Source organism: Saccoglossus kowalevskii, chromosome 3 (genome assembly GCF_978046115.1).
Source record: "Saccoglossus kowalevskii chromosome 3, keSacKowa6.1, whole genome shotgun sequence".
Classification (NCBI taxonomy): domain Eukaryota; kingdom Metazoa; phylum Hemichordata; class Enteropneusta; family Harrimaniidae; genus Saccoglossus; species Saccoglossus kowalevskii.
The window spans coordinates 13857821-13874235 of NC_140643.1; the positions used below are offsets into that span (position 1 = coordinate 13857821).

At 34.6% G+C, this 16415-nt stretch overlaps 2 protein-coding genes across 2 annotated transcripts in view; both read left to right on the forward strand.

The window, feature by feature from the left end:
• Positions 1 to 9817: 9817 nt before the first annotated feature.
• Positions 9818 to 13210, forward strand: LOC102806768 (C-type lectin mannose-binding isoform-like). Its single transcript, XM_006825049.3, has 3 exons — positions 9818 to 10193; positions 10314 to 10540; positions 12508 to 13210. The coding sequence occupies exons 1-3, from the start codon at positions 9851 to 9853 to the stop codon at positions 12682 to 12684; spliced, it is 747 nt and encodes a 248-aa protein (XP_006825112.2). The 5' UTR covers positions 9818 to 9850; the 3' UTR covers positions 12685 to 13210.
• Positions 13211 to 15215: 2005 nt separating this feature from the next.
• Positions 15216 to 16415, forward strand: part of LOC100372551 (GRAM domain-containing protein 4-like) — a 35519-nt gene continuing 34319 nt past the window's right edge. The window contains exon 1 of the mRNA XM_085496788.1: positions 15216 to 15402. The gene's annotated coding sequence lies outside the window, so the exon portion shown is untranslated. The remainder of the gene's footprint in view (positions 15403 to 16415) is intronic.

Consider the following 16415-nt stretch of genomic DNA (forward strand, 5'->3'; position numbering starts at 1 on the left):
TATTGCAAATGGCTATCATTTTATCAGTATTAGATCATGTGATATTTGTCCAAGGTGGAAATATTTAGCCAAATCTCTAGTGACTGGTGACATAGAGTGAAATAAATATTTATTTTGAAAAATCTGGGTTTTAAAAAGTCATAGAAAATATTATCTTGTTTCAAACAATGTGCAACTAAAATGGATCATGAGAAACAGAGAAAAAAATATTGTCACATACACTCTAAAGGGGCATATTATTTTCTTATACTGTGTTAATGTGTAAATGAATCATTGAACTTGTTATTTTAAAATGTGTGGAGAAGTATGTAATATATACCTGTATGTATGATGAGTGAGTATATGTATAATAAAATCAATGCTACATGACTGAGTCTCCAGGCTCAACCTAACAGAGGAGTCATTTTTGTTAGAGTTTCTTATTTTAAAATTGGGGATGTGCTGGGGGACGTAATGAAAAACTCTTATATGAGTGAGTCAACAACGACTGCACAATATAACATAACTGGGAATTAAATTGTTGTCGGCCTGGGGAATACATGTGAATACATGTGAATATGGTGAACGCCCAAATAGTCACTGATTTCAGTGTAACTAATTAAATGAACATCTTTAGATGTTGTCCTCAGAAATATCTTGAAAATGTATATATAAAAACAACATGTATTTGAGCCCCGCTCATCGTGATCGAGATTTGCGCTGTTTCAAACACTCCCTACCACGAATTCTTAATTAGCTTGGGAGAATGTCTTGGCCAGTTGTCGGCCAAAGGCAAATCATGTATTCTTCTCGGCGATTTTAACATTCACACATCCACTAACTCCACAGCTGCCAATAATTACCTCGCACTTCTGAATTCATATAACTTCACTCAATTGATTAACAGCCCCACCAGAGTAACGGACACATCAAATACTACCATTGATCACCTATTAACTAATATCTCCGACTTTTTTTATTGAGTGTGGGGTTATCGAAAGCAACAATACTGATCACTATCCGATCTTTGGCACCATAAAAAACCTACATCACGTATTCAAATCTACATCTGGCATTTTCGATTTTTACAATTACAACTCAATTTTTGAGCGATTTAGGCAAAGTCACTTGGCAGCCCGTATATGACTGTTTGGATCCAAACAAAGCGTATAACACATTCTATGACATTTTCCCACACTATTTCCTCTGAGCACCTGAAGAAAAAACAGCTAACATTAACAAAAACATGCCAATAAGCCATGGCTATCGAAGGGTTTGCTAAAATCAACCAAAACTAAATATAAAGTTTTCACAAAAATGAAAAAAAATCCACATAATATCCAGATACGCACTTATTATAGAAAGTATAGGAATCTTCTATGTAAACTGCTCAAAGTGGCCAAGAAACGTTACTACACTAATAAATTAAACTCTGCTAACAATAATCAGAAATGGCAGGTGATCAATGAAATTCTCAATAAAACCACTAATAACATTCCACAAAAGCTCGTCAATGCTGATGACAACATTCTAACTAACAACACTGATATCGCCGAGGAAGTTGTCGCATTCTTTACTAATATTGGACCGAATCTAGCTGATAACATAACTAACAACGGTGATCATAACAAATATCTCAATAGATGCCAGTCTAAATCATTCTTTTTCCATTCTGTGTCTGAGCATGACGTTTTCACCGGGATCAATCATTTAGACTCCATAAAGTCTGTTGGTTACGATCTAATTCACTCAAAACTTGTAATTCAGTCATCTTTCATTATCTCAGCTCCCCTTGCGCACATCATTAACTGCTCATTTATAAAAGGTATTTTCCCAGATCAGCTAAAAATAGCCAGGATTACTCCAGTATTTAAACGAGGATCCAGCACATATGTGGGAAATAACAGGCCTATTTCGATTCTTCTTGTCATTAGCAAAATTTTTGAGACAATTGTTGGCAAACAAATAACTAATTACTTAGAAAAATATGAAATACTACAAAAATTCCAGTATGGTTTTCGGAAAAAACACAATACTAAACTGGCCCTGGCTGACTTAGTCAAAGACATAGTTACAAATCTGGACAATGGATATATCACTATTGGTATATTTATTGACCTAAAAAAGCATTTGATACCATTGACCATAGCATATTAACCAGTAAACTCGAAAATTATGGATTTAGGGGCACAGTACTACAGTGGTTTACAAACTACCTCTCCGACCGCAAGCAGTATGTTGTAGTTGACACGAGCACTTCGTTGCCCAGAAATATATCCTGCGGTGTTCCACAGGAATCAATTCTCGGCCCAATCTTATTTGTCTTGTATATAAATGTTATTTCTAACTCTTCTAGCGTCTTCAATTTCCGCCTTTTTGCGGACGACACAAATCTTTTCAAAGTTTTTAGAAATATTGTTATTGATCTCAACAACATTAACACTGAATTCCAGAAGGTGTGCAACTGGTGTAATGCAAATAAATTAACCATCAAAACAGGCAAAACTAATTATATGTTAATTAAAACACCCCAGAAATCAATTCATACTTGTGGTAACGTTAAAGTCCAAAATAAAACTATAGAGGGCGTATCATCTACAAAGTACCTGGTTGTGACAATTGATAATACATTTAATTGGAAAGAACACATAGAACAAATTTGTAAAACTATTTCACCTAAAATTGGTATTTTGTCTGAAATCCGTCATTTTGTCCCAACATCTATTCTTATCCTGCTTTACAACTCTCTCATTTTACCACATATTACTTATTGTATTGAAATATGGGGTAACACCTACAAAACCTTTCTTGACAAAATTCTACTGCTCTAGAAAAAAATTGTTCGCTTGATAACGTTTTCAGATTTTCGTGCCCCACGGCCCTCATATTTAAAAAAAACTAAATATTTTAGACATCTATAAACTCAGTAAGTTCCACACCTGTCTGTTTGTTTTTTATCTTAATAAGAATTCGTTTGCCCATAATGTTGACCACTACTTAAAACCTTTTCCTCATAACTATGCAACACGTCAAGCTACTAGTTCCAATTATTATATTCCTAGAATGAATCTTACTACTAATCAACACAGTATCACCTATACAGCAGCAAAAAAACTGGAACTCACTTCCTGGTTCCATAAAAATTATCAAAAGCAGATACATATAAAAAAAATCTGTTAAAACTGTATCTTATGAATCAGTAAATGCGCCATGTATATAATTATTTTTTATTTATCTTTAAGTTAAGCGTGCTATGCATTTAATTAATAACATCAGTATTATGAACTATATCTGTGGTCCTCACTAGAATTATTATTATTATTATTATTATTATTATTGTGTATATTATTTATTATATATTTTCTGGTGACAACAACAACAAACAACAAGTTGTCACCAGAGAGCATGAAATGCATGTTTCGAATTGGCCACTGTCTTCTCTTAATTTTGTATGTGCCACATATACCACATTTTTGACAAAAGGTCAACAAAGACGTTCCTTTCATCTTTATAGATATTTATTAAATTAAGTAGCACATTGACGTCATGTGATAACATTTCAATGCCATTCAATCTGGTGATATATTTTTAAAACGCTCGTTTTAGTTTTAAATTTATAGAAATTTTTAAAAAAATTTGGAAAGAACGGGTTTGTTGTTCCGAGGATAATTTTATTCTAATAGCGTCACGTCTAGTTGAAAAGAGGGAATAATATAAAATACCGCTGATGGCGTACTTCTAAAAAACGGCCATTGTTATTCTACTCCTGGGAAAATCATTTACTTCTTGGAATGTCTGTGCAGAGATTTTTTCTTCTTGCAAAGTGTCTATAAAATCTTTCACTCATTTCAAAATGTCTGCAAAGTATTTTAACTTCTGGCCAAGTGTTTTCAAAGTATTGTTTCTCCTTGCAAAATGTCTGCAAAATATTTGACTCCTTGCAAAGTATATGCAAAATAATTTTACTTTTTGCAAAGTGACTGCAAAGTATTGTTACTCAATGCAAAGTGTGTGCAAATTATATTGACTCTTTGCAAAATGTTTAAAAAAGAGTTTGACACCTTGCAAAGTGTCTGCAAAGAATTGTGAAACCTTGCAAAGTGTGTGCAAGGCATTTCACTCCTTTTCACTCAAAAGTGTATTTGAAGTATTTTACTCCTTTTTAAAAAAGAAAATTAGGATTATTTGTATTTGTTAATTAAAAGTTGATCAGTAATAATATTTATAATTATACGTAGTTGCATGTCTTGGTTGAATAGTATGCTGGTTTGAAGAAACAAAATTTATATTGATTTTCCATATGTTACTTTATGCATATTTATTAGCAAATAATATAAAAGTAGAGTGGTGGATGGCAAAATAGTGGGTTTATTAAATATGCAATGAATATACAGGCTTATAATAGATTAAAAATTACAGCCTAGAATGTACATTTTGTAGTAAATTCATGGTATTTATCAGCAGTATGTGCTTGCCTTTCTTTGACTAGAATCTTATTTATCAATTCTCGTAAGAAGCCATGGAAACTAATAGGAAGAGGACGGTTTCTGAATTATTTTTGCTTGTATATGTACCAATTTCCAAGTAAAATACAGTAATTCATAATTAAATTATCTCTATTAAGTGGTATTAATCCAAAAATTACATCTTTACAGGATAATGGTAAATAATCAGATATATCTACTTCATACCATGTTAAATCACTCCAAGAATAGTTTATATTACACTGGACAAGGAAGTGACATAATGTATCGACTTGTATTGGTCACAATCATTACATAAATCACTATCCGTATTACTGCATTTATGTAACCTAGTGTTACAGGGAAAGTTTATATGGAGTATTTTATATTGAAAAGCCTGAAGTTTAGTTTCATTGTAATAACAAATAATGCACCCACTAATCATTTTGAATTTCCTCAACGATTGCTGACCATTTGTTAACTGCAATTATAGCTGGTACTTCAAAAGTATTCATAAATAGATTCTAATATTGTTTGCAAGATAGTACATTACACGTTACTATATTGCAGGTACGTGACCTCTGACCTTCATACAAAATTTTCTTCCATCGAGATAGGATGGCCGCCTTTATATGTAAGTTTTACTTGTAACAAAATGTCAAGCCTTCTCATTGTATTGTCAGCAGGTAGATTTGAGTAACATTCATTCGGGGTAGTGTAGTTTGAATGGCTGATGGCTGAAATTGTTTGATCCAGTTACAATGCAAAAAAATCACGTAACACTAAGTTCCGACCCCCACACTCTATCTTTTTCGTGATCACATTTCTCTTTATTTAGTCATTTTTCCAGACCAGAGAAATTTATAAATAAGCGTCTGCATTTGGTTAATAACCCAATCTGGTGTATAAAGAACCGAACTAATGTTAGAAATCTGAGAAATGGCGATAGATTTTATAATGGTTATTTTACCTAATAAAGATAGATCCTGTTGCTGCCAGATATTTATGATAATTTTCATTTTTCTCTGACCGTGTTGTGTAGTTTATTTTAATCATTTTTTCATTATCATGGGCAAACCAGACGCCCAATGACAATACTGGTGACTGGGTTCATTTTAAGCGAAATGGCTTTTTCCAGAAAGCGATACTGTCCTAACCAAACTGCCTGCGTTTTGTCATAGTTAATTTTTAGACCAGCTGCAAAGTAAATCAAAGAAAGCTTAGAATGAACCCCCATGTGCTGAAGGTAGTGGAGGCATGGAACACAAAAAGGAATACTGTATTTATTACGATATTAGAAGCACATCTTCATTACACATAAAGCATTGTGTTTCTTGCATGCCAAATTATTAGAATACGTCTTATTTTGAACATAGATTTGTCTTTGTCCTTTATTTTTACATGAAGCACACATGCTTCGAATAGAGAAAATGATTAGGGTGGTTTAAAGTATCTATGGTTTAACAACTAACAATTTTTAATGAAATATGATCTAATATATTGGTCATATGTCTTGTCCGACCACAAAATTATAGCACCAGTTGCAGTTCCTTTTCTGCAACAGTTCTTAGTACATTACAGCTATGCATATAAAGAAACAAACATGAAACTTATAACAGGTAATTAATATGCATGGAGTTCAACTCTGAAGTAATCAGATCTGTGGATTATCTAAAAGCAATTATGTACCTAGTTTTATTAACATTTGATCAGTGGTACACTAGATATCTGTGGAGCACCTATAAATTGGTTAATATATGGTGATATGGTAATTAGTAAGTAAAAGAAATTTAACCCTAAACTGAACATGTATATGACCTATTTCTAAGCATCTGCATGTCTATGTACCAAGTTTCATTGAATCTGATGAGTGTTGAGATATTGGTGAAAAAGTTGAATATTGGCTAATTTATATGCAAATCAGGCAATTAATATGCATGGAATTTCAACCGAAATTTTATCTGGTTTGAGTATTATCTGTTAAACGGTACTTGAGAAACAAGTGAAAATGCTTAAAATTAGCTATTTTTTTTATGAATGATATGCACAGGATTTCATCCACAACTAATCAGTACTGTGCATTATCCAATAACATTTATGTACCAAGTGTCATTGAAATTTATTTAATGGTGTATAAGAAACAGTGATAATGGGTGAAATTACGTAATTTAATATGCTAATTAGGTAATTAATATGCACAAGATTTTAACCAAAACTAATCAACATATCAGCGTATTATCTCTGAACAATTATATACCAAGTTTCATTCAAATTTGTTTAATACTAATAGTACATGAATATGTTTAAAATGGGCTTATTATTTTGAAAATTAGGTAATTAATATGCACAGATTTCAATTAAAACCAAATCCGGTCTGTGTCCAGAGCATCTATGTACAAAGTTTCATTAAAATATGTTTAATAGTATATGAGAAACAAACGAGAAAGCTTATAATTGGCTAATTAATATGCAAATTAGGTTATTAATATGTACGGATTTCAACCATAAACTAATCAGGTCTGGGCGTTGTCCAAGATCATCTATGTACCAAGTTTCATTGAAATCTGTTTAACAGTACATGAGAAACAAGAAAAAATGCTTAAAATTTGCTAATTATTATGCAAATTAGGCAATTAATTAGCACGGATTTCAACCAAAAACTAATCAGGTCTGGGCATTACCCCAGGGCATCTATGGATTAAGTTTCATTAAAATCTGATTATTAGTTCTTGAGATATCAGTGTAACAAACACACAGACACACCATGCACTAACCGAAAAGACTCCCATTGTGTGTTTCGCACACGGGAGTCAAAAAGTGTAAGCGCATTTAATGAGTTTTGAATTGAAATAGCATCACGTAGATGAAGTGTGGTATTATTTTCTAGCAGTGAAATATTCACAGCTGTATCAAAAAGTTTCAACCCCGCAATTGAACTATTGCCTCTAATATAAAGTACCTTGACCCAACATCAGAAAATGCTATCAAAATTGAACACAAGCAAAGCACGTAATAGAGGGCCTTTAAGAAATCAATGAATAAACGAGCACCTGTGACATTACCCAAATAGCTTTCATGTAATACATCCGAGATCAATCGAAGATTTTGACCGATATAGCCGGTTTGATCCGGGTGAATAGTTTGTGGTAAAATGTCATGAAGTTTATTCAACAGGGCTTTTCTTTTATACTAATCCGTATTTAGCAGCTATACTATGTTTCTAATTTTAGAGTGAAAACATCTGAACCCGGGGATTTATTGTTTTATTTTAAAGACTAAAGTGCGTGCGTGCGTGCATTCAATTAAAGTTAAATCACCATCACATGTCTGCCTTTGATCTTCGTTCAAAAATATCTTCTGATTGCCGTACACAATATGCAAACTTTGTTCACTATATATTTTGGAGTAGAAATTATGCTGTCCTTTTAGAATTATTTTCATGTTTGAGGTACATGTACCGTCGTCAGTAATAATAATGCGTTTCTCAAGACTTAGAAAATATTCTGTACACTTTTCTCCTCCTCTATCCACTGTGCGCGTGAACGTCACCTTACGTGAGTGTAATTTTTAACTTCTCAAATTCTGATTTCACAGCCACATATTCGTATTTCACTTCTAGCAAAGTGTCTGCAAATTATGTTGACTACTTGAAAAGTTTATGCAAAGTATTTTGAATCTTTGCAAAACGTCTACAAATTAGTTGGCTCTATTCGAAGTGTATTCGACCCCTCTCAAAGGGACTCCAATGTATTTTACTCCTTGCAAAGTGTCTGCAATATATTGATAACCCTTGTAAGGTGTATGTAAAGTAGTTTTACTCCTTGCAAAGTGTCTGCAAAGTATGTTTCACTTCTTACAAAATATCTGTAAAATATATTAACACCTTGCAGGGTATTTGCAAATTTTAAGTCTTTTGAGACTTTGCAAAATGTCCTCAAAGTAATTTTCAAGAAGAAATCCAAAATGTAATTTATAACAAAAGCGACACATAGTCAATTAATTAATTACAATCTCATTGTCCCTATAGAATAATATAACATGAATTGTATAAATGTTTCCAAAATTTGTACAACATCTATCTAAGTCGAATTCGGTACGAAAACACTAGCAGACGTCAGAAAGGTCGTGGAAGCGGAAAAATACATAGCTCTGGGTCATAATAATAAAGCGAAATTTAAAGTAAAATGAGAAAAACATTGAACTGGTATACTACAATGTGTAATACGGTGCCTCGTGGTTGTGTTTTTGTGTTGAGTGAGTGAGTGTCGTTGGATTTTGTTTCAATTTAATAAAACTTTGTATTTTGGGGGGAATAAATATAGTAGCCGATATTTAAGTTGGAAACAACATATCAACATATTATTATAAACAACATATCAACTGATAGATATTGATGAGCACAGTAATAACGCCTGGTTCTCATTATCACTAGTATAAATTTCTGACAAATTTCTAATTAAAGTAAGCCACATTTTACCTCGTATCTTAAAAATTATATTTGCTAGTCACACATTTTATAGTGATTATTAAGATTTCCAAATTTGAATTACCGTAACTACCAGAAGAAAACAATTGTATGTGACTTTTCATCAACATCGTGAGAAAGATACTTAGACCTCATACTAAAATTGAACTTGACCAAGACCCCAAACTGGTTAATAGCATATCAAAGTTTGAAAAAGATTGGATCAAAACAGTAGTCAACAGTGACAACATCTAATACATTGATAGACTATCGTTATGATGTATTTGGCAATATTTTTAATTAATTAAAAAAAAAAACAATTTCGCGATTTGAATTTCATTCCACAATGTGCCAACATCGAATATCTATGCGTACGGACAAATCTTCGTAAAAACTGAAGTTAAATTATGAATAGCTTTTCATAAATGCCCGAAAATACGTTTGCTTCATTTGTGTTGATATACATGATATATTTTGTTATGTCGACATGCGTGAACCATACCTTAGCATTCGGCGAGTGGACAGTGCTTTCCAACGATGGGAATATCATTTAAGATTGTTTTCGAGATATTCTGACCACAAGGCACCTCCACATCATACATATTCTAAAAGTAGCAATACTGAAATTTGTTTTGATATATAATGACAGTTTGTGTAAGGCGAGGACGTAAAATCAAAAAAGTCATGGACTTCGCCGCTCGCCTACTAGACACTCATTTCAACGCTGGGCTCGTAGTATATCATTTACGACATCGTAGATCATATACACTAATGACCTCTTGCGTACCTCAGCAGTCCAATTAAAATCGACATGTGTCTGGCGAATACTTTGCAAGTTAAATAAACATCATTCAATTATTTATATCGAATTGATTTTCTCTGTTTATACGTTCTCGCAATTGGAGATTGTTTGCCAAGTAAGAAACACAGTTACCAGGAACAGATGAGGCAAAGACTCGAGGAACGGCACACGATAATATATACAATGTTGCCAATTTTATTGTATTTACTGAGTTTCGGCTACGGAGAGACCGCTGTCAACTACACTGTGGATGACTCAAATGTGTGTAAATACACGTTCATGGTTCCCACTGGACAGGCTAACTTGTGTTCTGCTACGTCTACCGAAGTGACAAATCAACTCCAAAGTTTACAGAGTGAAAGTCGTAGTCATAATGAACAACTCAGCCGGCTTGCAACTCGCCTAGTTCAAGTGGAAGCTGAACTCATGCGACAATCAAATCAAATTAATGACCTATTAACCGATATAGTTATGTCAATGAAAGGTAAGATAACATTATAGTGTCATTCCTAGTTAAACAAAATATGACATCGTGTTATAATCATTTTTAGCTTTAGGCGCCAAACACAGTCAACATTCATATATAATATACTGTATTTTGTAGTACAAGAAAAAACATGCAAAGAACCATGGATTCAAATGGGACAGTCGTGTTATTGGTTCGCTAAAAAGGGACAGTCAACCAACTGGAGTAACGCTCGGCTGTTTTGTCAAGTGATGGATGCAGATCTGTTGGTTATCAACAACAACGAAGAGAAAGTCCGAATAGAGGCATATGTGGACGTCTTAGATGCAACTAACAGCTGGTGGCTGGGATGCACTAATGTGCCAGTAAGTGGCTATCCATCCCATTGTAACCAACATATGTTTTTATCATTTATGTGTATCGCATATCGTCTCAGTAAATTTTGAACCAAATTTACGTAATTTCACGTTGCGTTATGTCATGCCTTGAACAAATATTTCGGAAAGATGTGGACAAAATTGAATTTCTTTTGTGGTTTTTTAGGCAAATTCGCCATTCCGTATATAGCGTACGTCACGTATACTAATACATTGACAATGACAACAATGACAACTGACAATGTATGACGTACTTTGGAATATATCCAAGACCGGGGTTCATTAAGGAGTATGAATAGCCAATCTTGTGAAATTAGGGATTTGTATAAACTCAATGCACGGTACTTTATGTGATTTCGCTAATCTCGGCAATGTTTTTATCCTAATGTCAGCATTGCAGATTTGTCCGATAGACATATTACAATTGGCTGACAGTAAAACTTGGGAAACTAATTGGCAACCGTATAGGTTACAATAACCTCCACGGAAACTCGGTGGAAGGTAAATCATTTAGTGTGAAATTGGAATCCCACAGGGGTCCCGGAAACAATGTTGCTTATTAGTTTCATTAATGGCCCATTCGAACAGTGTTGATGATTGTAAAACAAATATTTATGTAGATGTATACATTAGCGGCCGATTTTACTCAAAAGGAATTGCCTGAATTCATTAAAGTATTGCTTTTAAGAAATAGTGCAAGAGTCGTATGTAAACAACTAATACGTTATGAAATCACTTAGCGAAACTACCAAGGATGTTTATTCTGAAACGAACCTCGAGGCATGCAAATAGACCAGGTTTGATATTTATATATTCGTTGCTGCCATCACGTCGCCAAGGATTAGAGTAATCGATGTGCGACAGTGTGCGAGGCACATTTTATATCTCATCCGAAATATGATAAATTTTAAAAACATTTAGTGAGAAAAATATTTTGCCGAGGTTTTATGTATGTATAATTCATGGCAAATTTAAGTTTTCAATATAATTTATGTGTTGGTACTTTTTTTATTATTGTGACCGCCAATATACTATGTATGACTTCTACAACCTGTTATCAACGTTGGGTATGTGTTTAAAGATGCAATATGAACGACAACATGTATCTTTTTATATTGATAATTAATAGTGTATGTTGATGACTACATTGTACTATATGGTTTATCATGATATTCGATGAAATAATGAAATTCTTTGATACGCATGTACACTGGATGTTTTAATAGTGCAATAATAATCACTGGGCATAGGTATTAATGGTTTTAATTCCCCCTAAAAACCGAGGCGGCGGCATGCTCATAGGCGCAACAGGTCGCGCATTTTTCAGGGCGAATGCGCCCCTTGACCCCCGTGCCGCCACCACTGCCGAACCAATACTGATATGTTAAATACAAATTCGTTTAGTTTATAAGAAATCATAATCGAATTGGGTTTACATTATAGAGTATCGAACAACAATTTCGTCTATATTGCATCTTTAGTCGTACAATATTATATATCGATACGCACAGAACAATGGTGTATTTACGTCACGCAACATAGTACACGTTTATTGAAATATTTAATTACCCAAATATGCATGTCTTTTGAGGTACGCACCAATAATTCGGGCCCGCGCACATGCATTCACACAGTTCATTATTTGATGATGAAATAAAATTAAGGGTGAATATCGAATGATAATAATGTATATCAAACATATACTCAGTTACTATGATTTGAACAGTGTGGAACAAGTGTTATTTGCATAGTCGATGTAATACTATTATGGCATGGCAGTGATGCGTTCCTCTCCCAACGCGTTTATACTCAATATTATTATTATTATTATTATCTTGTTTATCAATCAATCAATCATACCGATTAAAACCACTAAATGTCAAAATCAAATCAAATCACAAAATAATTCGCAACACCATTTAATCACTTGTTTATTTATTTTCTCAACCCCACAGAAAGGTAAATGGCATTGCGTGGACAACACTACACTGGATTTTAGTAACTGGTCTTCGGGTCATCCTTCGTCACGTTTGAGTCGATGTGTTCACATGTGGCGTCTTGATAACCAGGCATGGAACGACGCCCATTGCAACCAAGACTGGGCATTTATCTGCGAAAAGAAAATCAAGTAATGACGTGGTCACAAGGAATATTGCCCTCTATGTGACCTAGCAGTTAATATGAGTTGACTGTTGTCCAGTGTTTGGTATATACTATATCCATTGGTTAATGTGCTATATAATATTTAACTGTATTAGTGTACGATATATATTATATCATGCTTCTTTTTCACGAAGCGAACGCTATTTAAAATTTTCTTTTAATAGGTATTTTTCTGTTGTCAGCGCAACTAAGAAATTTCGAGTTTAGAACATTCACAATATTTGCGAAATATTTGTTGGCTGCAACTTAAGCAGTTCTCACCATGTTGTAGCCACTAGTATAGTGTTTACATTAATAGTACAGTGTTTACATTGATAAAACACTAAACGCCCTCGCCGACTGACCCACTAGCAGCTTTCACCTGAGTCCGTCGGCGAGGGCGCATCGACTCATATCGACTACAATGCAACATGGACATTATCAACAGTATTTAATTACTAGTATTATTATAAATTGCCAGTCTGATATCGACGAAATAAAGATATTATCTATAAATTTCCGTGCCGTTGCCATTTATAAAAGGACACAGAAGCGTAGTAAGGACGTTTTAATTGAAAAAGGAACAAACAACAAAATAATAGTACTTTCGAAACTTGTTTCTCACTGGCACTATCGTTTGCAGAATACATAACGTCATATGTTTCACCCGAAGCAAGCAAGACATAGAAGTGTAGGCTCCTGAATTAGTTATGATCGAATTTACCAACAACTCATCATTACACTACGTGTATCAACCAAACGTAAGCGTAAGCACCAACTTGAAATACAACTTGTATTATACAAAAACGAACAATAACCGGATACAAGGCATCGGACTGAAGCCATGTGGTTAACTATTTTCGCACGGAGACACAATTCCCGAAATATAAATATTTCATTTGTTTGGTAAACTATCGACTCAGTGATGATGTACAAATGGTAAAATTAAAATAAATGTATTAAGGGAGGGAGGGAGGGAGGGAGGGAGGGAGGGAGGGAGGGAGGGAGGGAGGGAGGGAGAGAGAGAGAGAGAGAGAGAGAGAGAGAGAGAGAGAGAGAGAGAGAGAGGGTCTATGACAAGATGCATTATACGTGATATGGCCGAAGGCATACGGATTTTAGATGTATGTGTAACATTGTGATGACTTGATTCCCTATTGTAATGTTGACTACCTCTGATATCCCGGAGAGGGTACACCCATGGAACTATGGTTCCATGGTACACCCAAACCCCTGGCCCACCCTATCTCCGTGGCACTCATCATGAGAATCACGTGCCGGTAGAAAGAGGGCTTCAATAGACCGAGGGGACAATTGGCCGACAGTAGCCGACTGTGGCTGACTGCATACATGGTTTTGTTGGTAGTTGTATTAACATTGTAACTTAACAAAAAAATCGCAATGAAAACGACAACTGTGCGTTCACATACTTGTATACATAGCTATGCTGAAAGGTGAGTTATTGCGAAGCTACGTACAAGAATTTGCACTATTCGCCCTCCAGGCATAACACCTGGAGTCAGACCAAGTTGTTTTTGACGTATCATTGTGCGTGTTTGTAAACTCAAACCATTGAGCGGATTGAGGTTACCATGCTCCCATGCTCAAACCAAATAATCGTTCTAGACCTGTCTTGTTTTGTGGCTTTGTTTTCCAGTAGTTAGAGCTCAAATGAGTTTATGAACAAATAACCTCTTATCAAGTTGTCTGATCATCACAGTTCCTCTATCAGAGGGACTGTGGATCCATGTTCCGATTTTGTGATACTAGTAGTCTAGTAATGGTATTAGTTTAAAAATGGACTAATCGGCAGCGATGTCACCATGGTCGGATCGAACCCGTCGACGAGGGCGCAATAACTGTCGCCAAACATGTCAGGCTTAGTTGCCTGCAAAATATTACACAGGTCGAGGAAGGCGTCAGACAATTGAAATCATAGGGGTGGGGGTGGGGGTGACGAGTGTGGCCGGTGTAATTTTTTTCTTTCGCGTTTTAACTATATTTTTATTATTAATAAGAATCATCTTTTCCATGCATATTTTGTTCTCTCTAAGTCTGGCTTGCATTCAAGTTTTTTTAAAACAAATCTTTCAGCCACCTACATGATTTCAATTAGTCGACCCATAAACACGGAGCACTTACCAATCTCATCACAGATATAAATCACAGTACCTCAACAAAGGGGGGGGGGGTACTGTGTCTGTGTAAACGCATAACTTAGTAATCAAAAATATAAACTCTTACATAGAATTGTCTAGTATTTTGTATTTCTGGCAATGATGATCATGAAAAATACATTGTATTTTTGAGTAGGGTTTTATTGAAGAATAAAGGGTTCACCATTGGTAACAAAACATATACAGAGAATATTACAAAACAAATATATATTTTAATATAAAAAAAATCAAACACCATCCAAAATTTAAAACTAAGTGAAGGGGAAACATAATTGTAATTGACAAGGCTGGGTCAGACTTTCCCTCGGTCACAGTTGAGGGAGTATTCAGCTGGATGAACTTTTCCGAGAGGTCATTCATAACGTGGTAGTCATGTGACGACGATCACGTGATGTCAGCAAATTGCGGATTAATAACATCGCAACGTTGTTGTTGCGCTGAGGGTCAATATTTAGATACAACGTTATCTGCACATTAGAATCACAGACCGATCGGTTATCGACCCGTGCAATTGTTGGACAACGATATCAGGTATTGTTTCAATTTGTTTGCATGATAAAACTTCCAGAATTACGCGATGTGACACGTTTTAAAGAGCTCTGCTTCAACATGGAGGTCAGAATTGTATATAAGGGGCGGGGGGGGGGGTATTCGTTTCGGCCAACAAGGAAATTAAATTAATAAAAAGTCCAGTGGGCTCAAATTAGTTTATGCAGCATTTACCTAGTCACACCATCGGAATTGACATTAACATTAGTGTCACGTTCATTGTCGGTAAATGAAATAACAGCAGCGATGTGCCAGCATCATTACCATGAATTTGAATACAGTTCCTGTTATGTAAAATAATGTCAACAATTTTATACGTAGTTCTACGTCACCATCATTTGTATTTATACATCGTACTTAGTATGTCAGTTAATGCCACTGACAATTATTTTTAAATATTTATTTATTTTAATTAACTCATACAAATCTGTTCAGCTTGTTGGTTTGCATGTGCTCTAAATAAGGTATCTCTAAATTAAATACACATACTGCAGGTTAGCCTCCATAGAATCATTTTTAATTAAAATCGGTAGATTCAAAATAAGAAGGGGGATTATACTTAGGAGGTACTGTGGTATTTTTAATATAGTAATATTTTAATTAAAATGATATTTTAGTGACAGTATCATCAGCAAAACAAAAAAATTCACATTGTTAATGGTGTAATCCCATGTTTGTTATCTGCATGAGTGTAGACTTAATTTGTATTCATGCCTGTCATTTCTTTGTTGTTTGAAACAGTTATTTAACATGTCTGCTTGGAAAATTAATTCCTATTGTTAAAGCGAGGGAGTCGTCACCTGCGCATGCGTCAGATAGCCATAGCGCGTCATTGTTTACAAACAAGCATCTACCCATGAGCCTTTGCATTTTTAGCGTGTGTTGATATTGTCGCTTGGGACTCAATTGCTGTGCTTGTGATGACCCTCTCGCTTTAATTACTTTAATTACTGGTATTTTGTTTGTAATTGCAAATACCACCATAATCTGATAAC

Coding starts and splice junctions, on each gene's coding strand:
- LOC102806768 (XM_006825049.3), top strand. CDS start 9,851: ATGAGGCAAAGACTCGAGGAACGGCACACGATAATATATACAATGTTG. Junction 10,194..10,313: donor TATAGTTATGTCAATGAAAG/GTAAGATAACAT, acceptor TGTATTTTGTAG/TACAAGAAAAAACATGCAAA. Junction 10,541..12,507: donor TGGGATGCACTAATGTGCCA/GTAAGTGGCTAT, acceptor TCAACCCCACAG/AAAGGTAAATGGCATTGCGT.